Source organism: Poecilia reticulata, linkage group LG2 (assembly GCF_000633615.1).
Source record: "Poecilia reticulata strain Guanapo linkage group LG2, Guppy_female_1.0+MT, whole genome shotgun sequence".
NCBI lineage: Eukaryota > Metazoa > Chordata > Actinopteri > Cyprinodontiformes > Poeciliidae > Poecilia > Poecilia reticulata.
The window spans coordinates 31,245,504-31,257,653 of NC_024332.1; the positions used below are offsets into that span (position 1 = coordinate 31,245,504).

General features: G+C 38.6%; 1 protein-coding gene across 1 annotated transcript in view; it reads left to right on the plus strand.

The window, feature by feature from the left end:
* agps (alkylglycerone phosphate synthase) overlaps nt 1-12,150 on the plus strand; it is a 36,496-nt gene that overhangs the window by 2,602 nt on the left and 21,744 nt on the right. The window contains exons 2-10 of the mRNA XM_008398813.2: nt 3,789-3,878; nt 4,994-5,084; nt 5,178-5,298; nt 5,397-5,471; nt 6,181-6,252; nt 7,097-7,176; nt 8,914-8,994; nt 10,588-10,713; nt 11,259-11,367. Coding sequence (XP_008397035.1) covers nt 3,789-3,878; nt 4,994-5,084; nt 5,178-5,298; nt 5,397-5,471; nt 6,181-6,252; nt 7,097-7,176; nt 8,914-8,994; nt 10,588-10,713; nt 11,259-11,367 — 845 coding nt within the window. The remainder of the gene's footprint in view (nt 1-3,788; nt 3,879-4,993; nt 5,085-5,177; nt 5,299-5,396; nt 5,472-6,180; nt 6,253-7,096; nt 7,177-8,913; nt 8,995-10,587; nt 10,714-11,258; nt 11,368-12,150) is intronic.

The window sequence follows — 12,150 nt, forward strand, 5'->3', positions numbered from 1 at the left end:
TAGGAGGCGGTTTAAACACTGGTGTGTTTCAACACCACCACAGCCCCAAACACATCCAAACTTGTTTCGGAAGGGAGAAACCAGGTTATCTCAACGCCTCTATTATTACCCATATCTAAACTATTTCGAATGTCTATGAACAATGTTTAAAAGCCAGCTCCATGGCTTAAAAAATGTTTAATGAGCTTTACCCTTTATGAAAGGAAAAGTGGTAAAATATCTATACCCGTAACTTGTTATGACAGGAGCTTGTTGATGGTTACACACAGGGTGTGGTTTCTCTGCAATGAGCTAAAGGACATTTAAACAAATATTAGTGGAGGTTATGAATATTTGAGCTCTGTGTGTAATTTTGACAAGCATTGAAATGGATGAAATTTAAAATTCATTCCAAATTTTCACCCAAATTCATCTTTTTGAATCTTATTAAAAATGTATTTTGTTGTCTGACTATGCCATCAACATGAATGATGCTTCACATGCGTAACTAAAGTTAACCTAAAATGAATGCAGATGATGAGTGGTTTGAGCCGTAGCTGTTACGGTGTGTTCAGGTCCATGAAGCGGGTCTTGGATACAATCTTTCCTCTTTGGCTTTTGCTTAATTTTGCATAACCAAATACCTCTCTGCGATCGTACAATACGTTTTGAGATCTATCCTTACTCAGACTGTTCTTGCATTGTTACTTGGATGCTTTCAAGCTAAAGCAATCCTGAATTGCAGGGTGTGCTTGCTCTGTGAGCGCATGCTTCAGGCACTGCAACGTCCACTCCCAGCGTTCATGGGATACTTTCTTTGCCAAAGTCAAAAGCTGAAGGCAGACATAGGAGTTTAAGAACAACGACTTGCTTGAACTGAATTATGTTACAGTAAATCTGGTAAATGGAGGAAGTAGTAGTTTGATTTTGGTGCAGCCTAGACTTAAAGTGCAAAGGAAAGCACTGAGAAGTACCTTGGAAAGGATCCTTCTGCCAGATGCTCATGCTGAGCCCCATTTGTTAACTTTCCTTCATGTTGTATCTAATGATTAATTACTCTTCTTTTTTTGTCATTAACAGCACAACACCTGGCATCCTTTATTTATTTTTTTACAGCTTAGAAACAACAAACCGTGGGAAACATTTTAGTGAGGGATGGGGTGCATAAACTTCAAGAAGAAAACTTGAGTTCACATCTCAAGTTACTGAACCATGTGACATAAACTTGCTTATTGGTTACTACACAGCTACGACCCAACGTTTTGGCAGAGGCTCACAAACGCAGCTTTCAGAGCTCAGAGTTTCTTTGGCTTTATTAGCTTGGACAGAATTATCAGTTAACTTAATGTCTGCATTTTATAATTGGAAACACATGCAAAGCAGGAAAAGACATCAAACAGTAGCTGAGCTAATTAGAAATACAGCAATCGTCCAGGCAAGATATCAGAATAAACCCATTTTCTCTTGACTGGCATTGATTGGTCAAAAGCTGAAAAATCCCCATTTCCACTAGTCACTAGATACTGAAACATTATTTTTGGTCTAGATGCATTAACCAACAGCATGGATTTTTAAGTTCAGTTTCATTTCATTTGCTTAAGAGTGATAAGGTGCATTAATGAACATTTTGAGCAACATTCTATACATGAACTTTGCATTTCTATAGCGAATTAGTCTTTATAATTTTATGATGGCGTCAACTTGTTTTGACTGCAGCAATCAATTTTTTTTTCCACAAGCAAAGCTGTGTATCAGATGACCCGTTCTGTCAGAAATGTGAACTGACGTTTCTCCAGACAAAGTTGACTAATTAAATAGTAAAAATAATAGAATAAAAATCTAAAACAACCATTTCTTCTGCCATCTTTTCATACAGTATGAGGGTAATTACACTAAACCTCTGCAGGGCACATAGTTACACAGCTACACTGTGGCTGATTTTTGGACTTCTGTAAACTGACTTCATAATGGCCTTGAATGGTTGGCTGAGAAGGTTCTGCTAAATTTCCTTCAGCTTCAGTTTTGGCAAAAAGCTACATAAACAAGAATGGCAGTGACAAATGACCTCCCTCTCATACGTTTTCACTCCTTTTTTTCTGTCACTTTTCAGTACATTGCCTAAATCTTCAGGTTTTGGGGGAATCCTTTGCTAAAATCATAAGGATTAGAGTTGATATTTTAGCGTGCTTCATGTTCCAGTGCCTTCTGGTATTTGAGGTTAGTTTTAAGTGGTTTCTGTTTAATCTGGTGGCCCAGATAAACTCGTGAGCTGTGGACCTTGAGCTTGACGTGTCTGCAATGAAGCATCACCTCCACATGGAAATAAATTGATGTTTACCTCAAAAGATAAACATCTGTCTCAACCCTTCATGGTTACGTTTCATACTATGAAGAATGTAGAGTAAGAAGAACTTCGTACTTGGGGAAAACAAGACGAAGATAGAGGAATTTCTTATTAGTTTAGGTCAAAAAGGCAGACATATTAAAAAGAAATGCTTAATGAGTAGGCATTAGGTTCAGACAATATAACAACCGCAAATGAAAATACTAAAATCGCGGTATTTACTCTTAATTAAGAATCATCTATTGGCTTTTTGTTAGGACTTAAAACAATAATTGTTTTAAGTCCTAATGGTTTTGATTATTGCATTTTAATTATAACTGGTCAGTTATTTCAGATATCTGCTTAGCTCCTCAGACTGAAGTCATCAGCTTCACAGAAATGGCACTTGCAGTTTCAAAACTGCTTTAACATGATAACATTAATTTATGGCACTCCACACTGACTGTGTTATTTGTTTTTTTTTGTTTCCACCTTTTAAGTGTTTTTGAACAGCTAGATCTATTTTTATCATCATGGTTGAACTGTTGCAGCCTTATTTCAGCCATCTGAGTGGCAGTGCACATTTGGAGGAGAGGCAGTTTTTGTGTTACTCTTTGCTCTAAGCAGCTGTAGAAAGTTTTGGTTCCTCAGTAGTGTGTAGAGTCATCATTTTCTTCGTAGAAACAGCATGACAAAAGATTTGAGCATTTATGAAACCCAAACTTTGCATAACCTCAGTGCCAGGACCAACTTATCCCAATTTACATTTCAGACAGCTCTTTCTATAGCTGGCTATTCTGTTTTGATGCGTTTCCTTGGTATTACATCTTACATTCTACATTTTATAGCATTTTTATATTTTATTTTATTTTGTTTTTTATTTTTATTGGTAACTTTATCTGTGTGTATGTGTATGCTGCAACTGCACAGTAATTTCCTGTCTGTGATGAATAAAGTAATTCTATTCTATTCTATTCTATTCTATTCTATTCTATTCTATTGTGCTTTTATAAAGCAGTGTGCAAAATATTTTTGGTTTGATAGGCACACAGAGGATATAAAATGTTTGCCCGCCTGCCAGATGCAGCCTCCTCCACTAATAAAGCGACTCCTAGTCGGCCTGTTTTTAGATGAATGGAGAAGGTTTCACCAAATTTCCAAGACTGTAATATTTCCTTAGTTCGACACACAGAATTAGGGGTTTTTTGTTGTCAAAATAGAGATTCAGAGCATCAACACAGAGTTATTTGTCCTTTTTGTTTAGAAGGGAAGAAGCTTGACAGAAATGTGTGGATCCATTAATTATTTAAAAAATTGAAGATTAAATAATGCAAAGGTTTTGACAGGTTAAGGTACCTGAAAATAACTGTCACGTGTTTTTTGTTGTTGTTTTTTTTTATATATAATCTGCTCTGATATACTTCTAAACCAAGCTAAAGAGGACGAGTGGCTTTACAAACCTGTGCCAATATTTATTTTTCCACAGGCAGGAGATTATGAAATGGAACGGCTGGGGATACAGCGACTCCAGATTCCTCTTCAACAAAAAAGGCCAAGCCGAATTTACTGGGAACAGGTAAAATGGAAAACAAAGTCCATTCCTCTGATCATTCTTATCAGTTTGTGACTCAGAGAGCCATGTTTGCTGACTTTTTTCAAAATTTTTTAAGCTTTCTTTCGTCTGTGTGTGACTTGAAGCCGAAGCTATGCAGTGATCTCTTTCACAGTCCCAGCTTTGAACTCAGCTTGTGAAATTAATCAAGTTCCTCCTTCTCTCACAACAGCGTGGTGCTTCTGCCACCTAGTGGTTGGCATTTAAACAGCTCATTGTCATTTGAGAAGGTCATCAGTTGTGATTCTTCAGCCTTCCCAAACTGTTGCTCATTAACAGGAGCGACCTTTCACCCCGTTCAGTCGTTAATCATTTGGTATTGGGTGAAAATATTTAATTTACAGGTACAGAAGGAACATAGTACAAGTTTAATTGGATGGAAGTGGTCAGGAACGAACCCTGTTTATTTCAAATGTTTAGAGTAGAAAATAAAAACGTATTCAAAAGTCTACGTGCCTTCCGCAGTGTTGGCAGAAGTTGAGCAGCTTCTTGTTTTTGTGGTCAACACGGACATCTTTTGTTTTTTCCAGGCAGAAACGGAACACGGAACTAGAATTACATACACAAAGATGTACCTTCGTTATTATCTAAACAGGATGTTGCGTTTTCTCCTTTCCTGCTGTCGAAGCATGTGCACTTCTTCCCCTATTCACCTATCTACGACCTGTTGCAAAAATATTTACACAGCCTGCATATATAGGGTCTTTATCTTACTGGAAGGTGAACCTCCACCCAAAGTCTCAAGTCTTTCCAACTTCAACATTAAGAGCTGGTCTTCTGCTCCTCGGTGTTTGCTGTGACAGAAGGTTTATCAGGATGAAATCTGTTCCTCGGCGTCTTGGACTCTGCTGCTCCCTGATGGGCTGGCCCAGTCTTTGCCAGCAGCTCAATTATGCAAGGAACAGTGAAGGTGATCAGAGGAGCAGGACTGTCACTGCTGTTCTGCCCGTCTAACCTCTCTGGATTCGGTACTCTTTAATTAGTCACCGACGTTTTCCCCCCTGACTCAAATAAGCCGTGAATGCACAGTGCTCTGGTGAGTTTATACTCACACTGTTTTTTGTTTTTTTTTAATTCAGGTATAGACTGAGTGGGATGATCATCCCTGGCCTGAAGGACTGGATGGAAGGCACGTTTGGTGCCAATTTGCAGCATAAAACTCAAGCAACAGTGAGTCCAATTCTTTTTTTCTCCATTCTTTCCATTGTGTCTGCAGTGAATAGAAGCACACAGCAGCTGAAACCACGTTTTCATTTGTTTCAGCCTGTTCTGAATACCAGTGCTGTGCAGCCTCCTACGCTAAATGAGGCCTTTGTGGAGGAACTGAAGTCCACAGGTATTCCCTTCTCTCATGAAGCAGAAGATCGGGTGTTTCGTGCCCATGGTAAGAAAGCTCACTTTACCCATTTCAATTTTTTTTGGTGTGAAAAAGTTTTATTCATAAACATCACTTTTTTTTCTTCTTTTTTTTTTTTGCTGCAGGCCACTGCCTACATGAGATCTTTGCCCTGAGAGAGGGAAAAATCGGCCGTGTTCCAGATATGGTGGTGTGGCCAAGTGAGTGGAAAAGCATCATTATGGGGTGGGAGGTTGTTTTCCCTCTCCACCCACCTAGCATAACTGATCCTCCTGCTGGCTTTGGTGATTTAAAGGGTTAATCTCTGCAGAGGCAGGAATATTAATATGTATGAGTGGAGGCTTAATAGGAAGCGTCAGGGGGGAGGACGGTTGTCATCCAATCTTCCACAGTCTGGCCCTCCACACTACAATCATGAATTATGTTTCTCAGATTGGTTTTCTCTTGTTATGGCTGGCACTATTTTATCATGCAAATGAGTGTTGACTGATGGCTGGAATTTGATTAGCAACCTCCCAAATGGGCAGCAAATCAACGAGAAACTGCACCCAAACTCAGATGGAAACCGGTGTGGAATATTCACTCTCCAGCCCTTTGAAGCATGCGTTATTATATGATTCAAATAATTATGCTTGATCTTGATTTTTATTCAGGGTTTCTCCTTACACGGAGCAGCGTATTCAGTCAAGAAAATGATAGGAATGGAAGCATTTTTCATCCCCTTTTGAAGCACTCAAGGGCAGTCGAGCACAGACATTAAAACATACCCAGTGTGACTGCTGGTCGCTTGATGTAATGATCCAGGAAATATTGAGTAAATCTGTATATTATGTCGTAGTTGCTTTGCATGGTGATTATGTTTCTGTTGTTTTGACTGGTGTTTTTAAATAATGGTTACTTTTCTTTCAGATTGTCATAACAATGTAGTGAAAATTGTGGAGCTGGCTTGCAAACATAATGTTTGTTTGATACCTTATGGAGGTGAGTTATAGAATCAAAAGTTTCCATCAACCTTGTAAGATTCTGCATTAGTTTATACTTCTGAAACATGTTTCAAAAGCTTTTTTTTAAATTTATCTACCTCTCAAGTTGGAAACAAAATGAATTGTTTGGGAATATCGATTAATAGTGCATTGATAGAAAATGTGCAATAAGTCTACACATAACACTGAAAGTATACCAGCCATCAAATATTGCATCTAGTGTTCTGAAATATTGTTTTTCATTGATACTGTGATGCCTTTTTTTTGTGATGCCATTGTTCAGTCGTAGAAATGTTAACAAAGTTGCAGAAATAGATTGGTACGTTGTTCTTCTGACAATGTGTTGTTAAAATAGTGGTGCACACAAGCTTTGCTATTTTGCTGTTTTAAAATATACTAAATATTTTTGGAACATGTTCCTTTAATGTCTGAATTGGAATTCCATGCTCTTGTATTTATAAAAGAAATTTGCTCCACTACAACTAGAAACTCCCCCTGGATTTTTAGCTGGCAACAAAAATGCACTTAACTCAAGAGGGGCATCATACCTAAAGTTATAATATCCAAGACATTTGAGCAAAGCATGACTCTAGAGCTTTTGGACACAGGATTCAATCAAAGTTCATAGCTTATTCAAGAGGTTCTCCCACTGACCTTTTATGTGAGAGTTTGTCTCGCAAAAACATTTTATTGAAGATGGCTGCATTCCGGTCAACAAAAGTTTTTCTTTGACAAATTTCTATCAAATGTAACTTAAACGATCCCTGATTCTACTGGCACAAGCCTTACTATGACAAGACTGAGAAAAATGTGTGTTTTTAAAGTGCTTCTCTCTCTCTCAGGAGGGACTAGTGTGTCTAGTGCCCTAGAGTGCCCACCGGAGGAAACTCGATCGATTGTCTCTCTGGATACGTCACAGATGGTGTGTAAACACATGAGTATGTGTTTCATGTGTATGAAATAAAACACACAACACATATTGTCAGAACTATTTAAGTAAATTGAAATTTCAAATCTCAGATGAGTTTGGCTAAGCTGTTTTGTACAAGTTTTTTCAGTTTGCCAATAAAATGTTTGCTCACTGTATGCAGCAAGGGAATAAGAGTTGATTAATTAGAAAATAATACTCAATCAAATGCCTTCAATAAAATGCATCAAGCTATTCATTCACATGCTTTTCTAAGGAGGTTTTTTGGGCATCATGCATAGAAAGAAACATTTTGGTTTGTGACCATTTTATTTAAAATGAATGAAAGTTATACATGCACCATTTTCTGAAGAGAAATTTATAAATATTGCTTTTTAAAAGTATCAATTCTCATTGAATTGTTGCAGGTTTGGAGATGCTACAATCACAGCCTTTTATAGGAACACTTATTGGGTGCTGGTTTGCAAAATAAATAACCATCTAAAAAGTGTGGCATACAGTTGTATACAAACCCATTTGTTTTGGGTTTGGATGCAACCAAGATGTCAACCTAAAGATTCTGTGAGAGCCTTGGAGGTTTGTTGGAGAACATTAGTGAACTAAGATCATCATAAAAACCAGGGAAACGGCTAAGAAGGCTGTCTCAAAAATGGCCACCATGTAAGAGTGGTGAGACGAAAGCCAGTATTGTCTTGTCGTCTTTAAAGTTTGCCACAAACCATGTGCAGGAAACACCCAACATGTTTTAGAAGGTGCTCTGGTCAGATCAGAAAAAAAAAAAAATTAGAAATAGAAAAATCATCCCTAATATAAAACTGTGTGGAAGGAAACCTAACAGTACAAATGGCTCTGAACACGGTCCTCTGAAACTTGGTGGCGGCAGTATCATGCTGTGGGAATGCTTTTCTTCAGCAGAGATGTAGAAGTTGAATGGAGCTAATTAAGCTAAAGCTATTTTGCAAAAATAGTAAAAAAATAAAATAATAAAAAAAAGCCTCTAGAGTTCAAAATCTGGTTCAGACATATCGGAACAAACTTACCAGCGCAACTGCAGTGAAAGGTTGTTGGTCAAAATACCGTCTCGGACATGAATACAAATGAAAACCACATTTCTCAAATTTAGGTCTTTTTAAATGATCCAGAAGAAGTCACTGTAGCCATGATAATGCTTTATATTCCACTATGCACACTGCAGCCCTTAGATCCGGTGGTGATCTACAAGCTGTTAGGATGCTGTTAGAGTTGTTTGGTTCCATAGACAGCAGTGATCAGTGTTGGGTGTCAGGGGCCAGAGGTAAAGCGGCAACCATGAAATCACATGAAAGTAGCAAAGTGATAGGAGCATAAAGTTTATTACCTCTGAGGAGTGATTGATGGCAGAAATGACATGACTTCCTGCAAGTAAGGCTGAGCTGCATGCCCAGGGGACCGAACAAGAGGCTTGCATTTGGATTCAAACGCTAACTTCAATTAAGAGAACCGTTATCTCCATCCTGTGGCACATCTGCATGCTGTTACCCTCAAATACCAATGTAGAAAATATGAGCATCGTTTAAAGAATGGTGTTGGCCGACTCTTTCTAAAGAGTTGACCAGGTCTGAGGATTCTTAGCGGCACTTTTGATTACAGCCGTTTAAATGACACAAAACCTTTTATATTTTTTTCTTAAGGTTAAAGCATTTGTTTAAAACATTTTTTTCACTCCCTCAATAATTTCCTTGCTTCTTCCAGAACCGCATTTTGTGGATCGACGAGAAAAATTTAACTGCCCATGTGGAGTCCGGGATCGTTGGTCAGGATCTGGAGAGACTGGTAAATACAGCTTATCCATCCGTAATGATTCTCACAAAGAGCTAAGACAGGCTCTGAACTACGCCAGCGCCCCAGCTGTGTGTTCGTTTTGATGCTGCTGGTTCTTGCCTGCTGACCTTGGCTCTCTTTGCTCAGTAGATTTCCTGGGATTTAGGAAGGTAGTGCTGAAGATTGCTGAAGGAGGGAGATTAGTGAGTGAGACGGTGGTCATGAGCAGATGGCACCATCAAGCTAATTCAGAAAAATGGAGCGGGAGCAGGCGTTTGATGTAGAGGAATGCGTGAGCAGCATCTAAAGCAGACGCCACCTCTGCATTTAGACTGAACTGAGGTGATGGAGCAGATGGGTCCGAAATATAAACTGCTTTCCAGAGGGTAACTGTGATTAAAAACAAAACCTGACTTTACTTTGGTGCTTCTGGGGAATATTGTTCTTATTGTTAAAGGTCTTTGTTCTCATTACYGTTCACAATCATGGCTTAGATATTCTCCTAATGACCTGAGCAATATCTTGAGGGACCGTTCATGAATACCACCAGTGGTTGTTTTTAACCTCTCCTGTAAGGTTTGTTTTTCACAAATCAAGTGCATTTTGAGGTACATTATAAAATTGCGCATAAAGTTTTACATTGCATTAATATAATAATGCACCTAAAAAAGGTACATTAATATAAAGGTAGAGAGATTGTCCACATCCTGCCCAAAGTTTTGGATCAAGGTGTGCCTTTTTCCATAATCATTATGAGAGTCCCAGCTAAAACAGTTGTTACGTTTCATGACATTCAAAGCAAAGTTTCTAATTTAGGAAGCAGGAGAACAGCTTTTCTGTAGTTTTTGTCTTTAAAAACATGCAAATATTCTGATTTAGACATAATTATCCCCGAGGGACAATAAAGTTACAAAAGAATCATTTTAAAAAGGAGTAAACATGGTCATGTTCAGACACGCACAAAGACTTTGTCACTAGATGTGATTTTATTGAAAGCTTACAATGTACTTTTTGTATATCCTTTTAATTTATTTTATTTTTATTTTGGCACATCAAGCTTCAGCTGTATCCATTAGTCATATCGTTAGAAGCATAAAGGCGTTCAGTTCAAGCCATGCTGGTGCACCCATAGTACCTCTAGTGAATGAGTAAAGTGAGATAAAATCACCAAAGTTTCATTCTATTGCGCTTTATAGGTAGTGTTTTTAAATGTTCACGTACCATTGATTTTTTTTTTCTTATTATTGAGGCTGAACATGTTTTGCTGTAGGTTTATAAGAAAGTCCAGTCCAGTTTAAAGCCTTTGTTTTACATATTATATTAGTGCTACATGAGGACTGCTATTGTTTGCTTTTTTATTCCTCTTGGCTGATGTGAAGTTGCTGTAAATATCTACAGAGCTATAAAGACTAAGTTTATACATTGCAGTTTAACTATAAATGCAGCTACAGGGCAGTAATTATATTTTCCCCCTCTGCTTGCTCTTTATTTTTTTGTTTGTCATTAAAACATTCTTGTGGCTTTACAGCATCAAATGTTTCCAAGCATTTTTGCTTTTTTTTTTTCCAACTACAACAGACACATGCTTTTTCACTTTTATCGCAGCTTAATGAGAGCGGCTACTGTACGGGGCACGAGCCCGACTCCATGGAGTTCAGCTCCCTGGGGGGGTGGGTTGCCACGAGAGCATCGGGCATGAAGAAGAACATCTATGGCAACATTGAAGATCTGGTGAGTCACCTCCCTTCCCTTTTGCCTTGCTGTGTGTTTGATCCACACCACGCAACGAGGGAACACAAGTTACTGCGCAGTAATTAGAGAGAACATAACTGGCAGCAGGGTTTTTGGCTCAGCCTTCACTTCTAAACTTATGTTTTGCAGTCGTTATGGTATTAGTTATGAAAAACGCACTTCATGAGGGGTTGTACACAGTCTGGGAAAGTGATATTTATGGAAAAAATAGCTCCCTCATGCTTTTTTTTTTTTTTTTACTTCAGTTTTTTTTCTCCTTCCTTTTAATCCTTGTATTCTACCTCTGTCTCCTTCCCTTTGTCCTGCCTCCATTTTCTTCCCTCCCCCGTCATTGTTTTCTTTCTTTCTTTCTTGTTTAGTTTCTTCCTGTTAGTAGTTCTTCCAGATTTAATGTCGCAATCCTTCCCACCAAGGGAATGGCCATTGTTTCATGCTTAAATTTTCTATTTTCTATTTGAAAACAAAGAAAGAGCAGAAAGCTCTGCAAAAGTATTTGATTGTTTTGATGTCCTCTTATTGAATAGGTCGTCCACATTAAGATGGTCACTCCTCGAGGCGTGATTGAAAAGAGTTGCCAGGGACCACGGATGTCCACGGGTCCAGACATTCACCACTTCATCTTGGGCTCCGAAGGTTTGCTAACTGGCTGGCGTGTTCTCAGTACACATTAACTTGTGCATATCTGTGAGGACTTTGAGATAAAACAGTAACATCAGGACAGTTCTCAGGTGTGACTTTTTTTTGTTGTTTTTTTACACATTAACTAGCTTTGGTGTAAACWCATCTGAAGTGGTATATGTAAGGAAACAAGGGGGGGTTGTAAGCGCTGCTGCACTCCATCTGCAGTGCCCTGTCCTTGTGAATGCCCATGGAGAATAGTGCCATATGCCAAGTTTCCCTACATAATGAGGGGGTTCAGAGAAGCTTGGCATTGCTATGTTAAACAGCTGTGGATACCAACTTTGTATTGGCTGTGCAAAGCTCAACAATCTGCTGCCTGGTTTGGCTGCGGATTGCTGCATAAGTCTCAATTTGTGCTGATTGGATGTGCAAAGCAGTATGTAGGATCGAAATAACAGAAATGTAATTTAACATGGCACATTAGTTTAATACACAAGTAAATCAGCTCTGCTCTTGCTACAATGATTTAGCGGTGATACAGATAGACTTGTTACTTTACGCATTTGAATAACCAGGGTTGTTATTTTTTCTCTTTTTCTGCCAGCTTTACGTTCTGTATCCTGATTGTGATTGGTTGTTTGATGCCAACTCCTCCTGCTTTGTATGCGCACACACAAACGCATACACAGCTAAGGTTGGCAAGGCTGCTTAGCCTCACAATTTAGTAGCTTATTTATTGTTTTGATGTTTAAACCAAATAATTTCTGGGTACGTGAAATGGGCTGCTTATGGCCC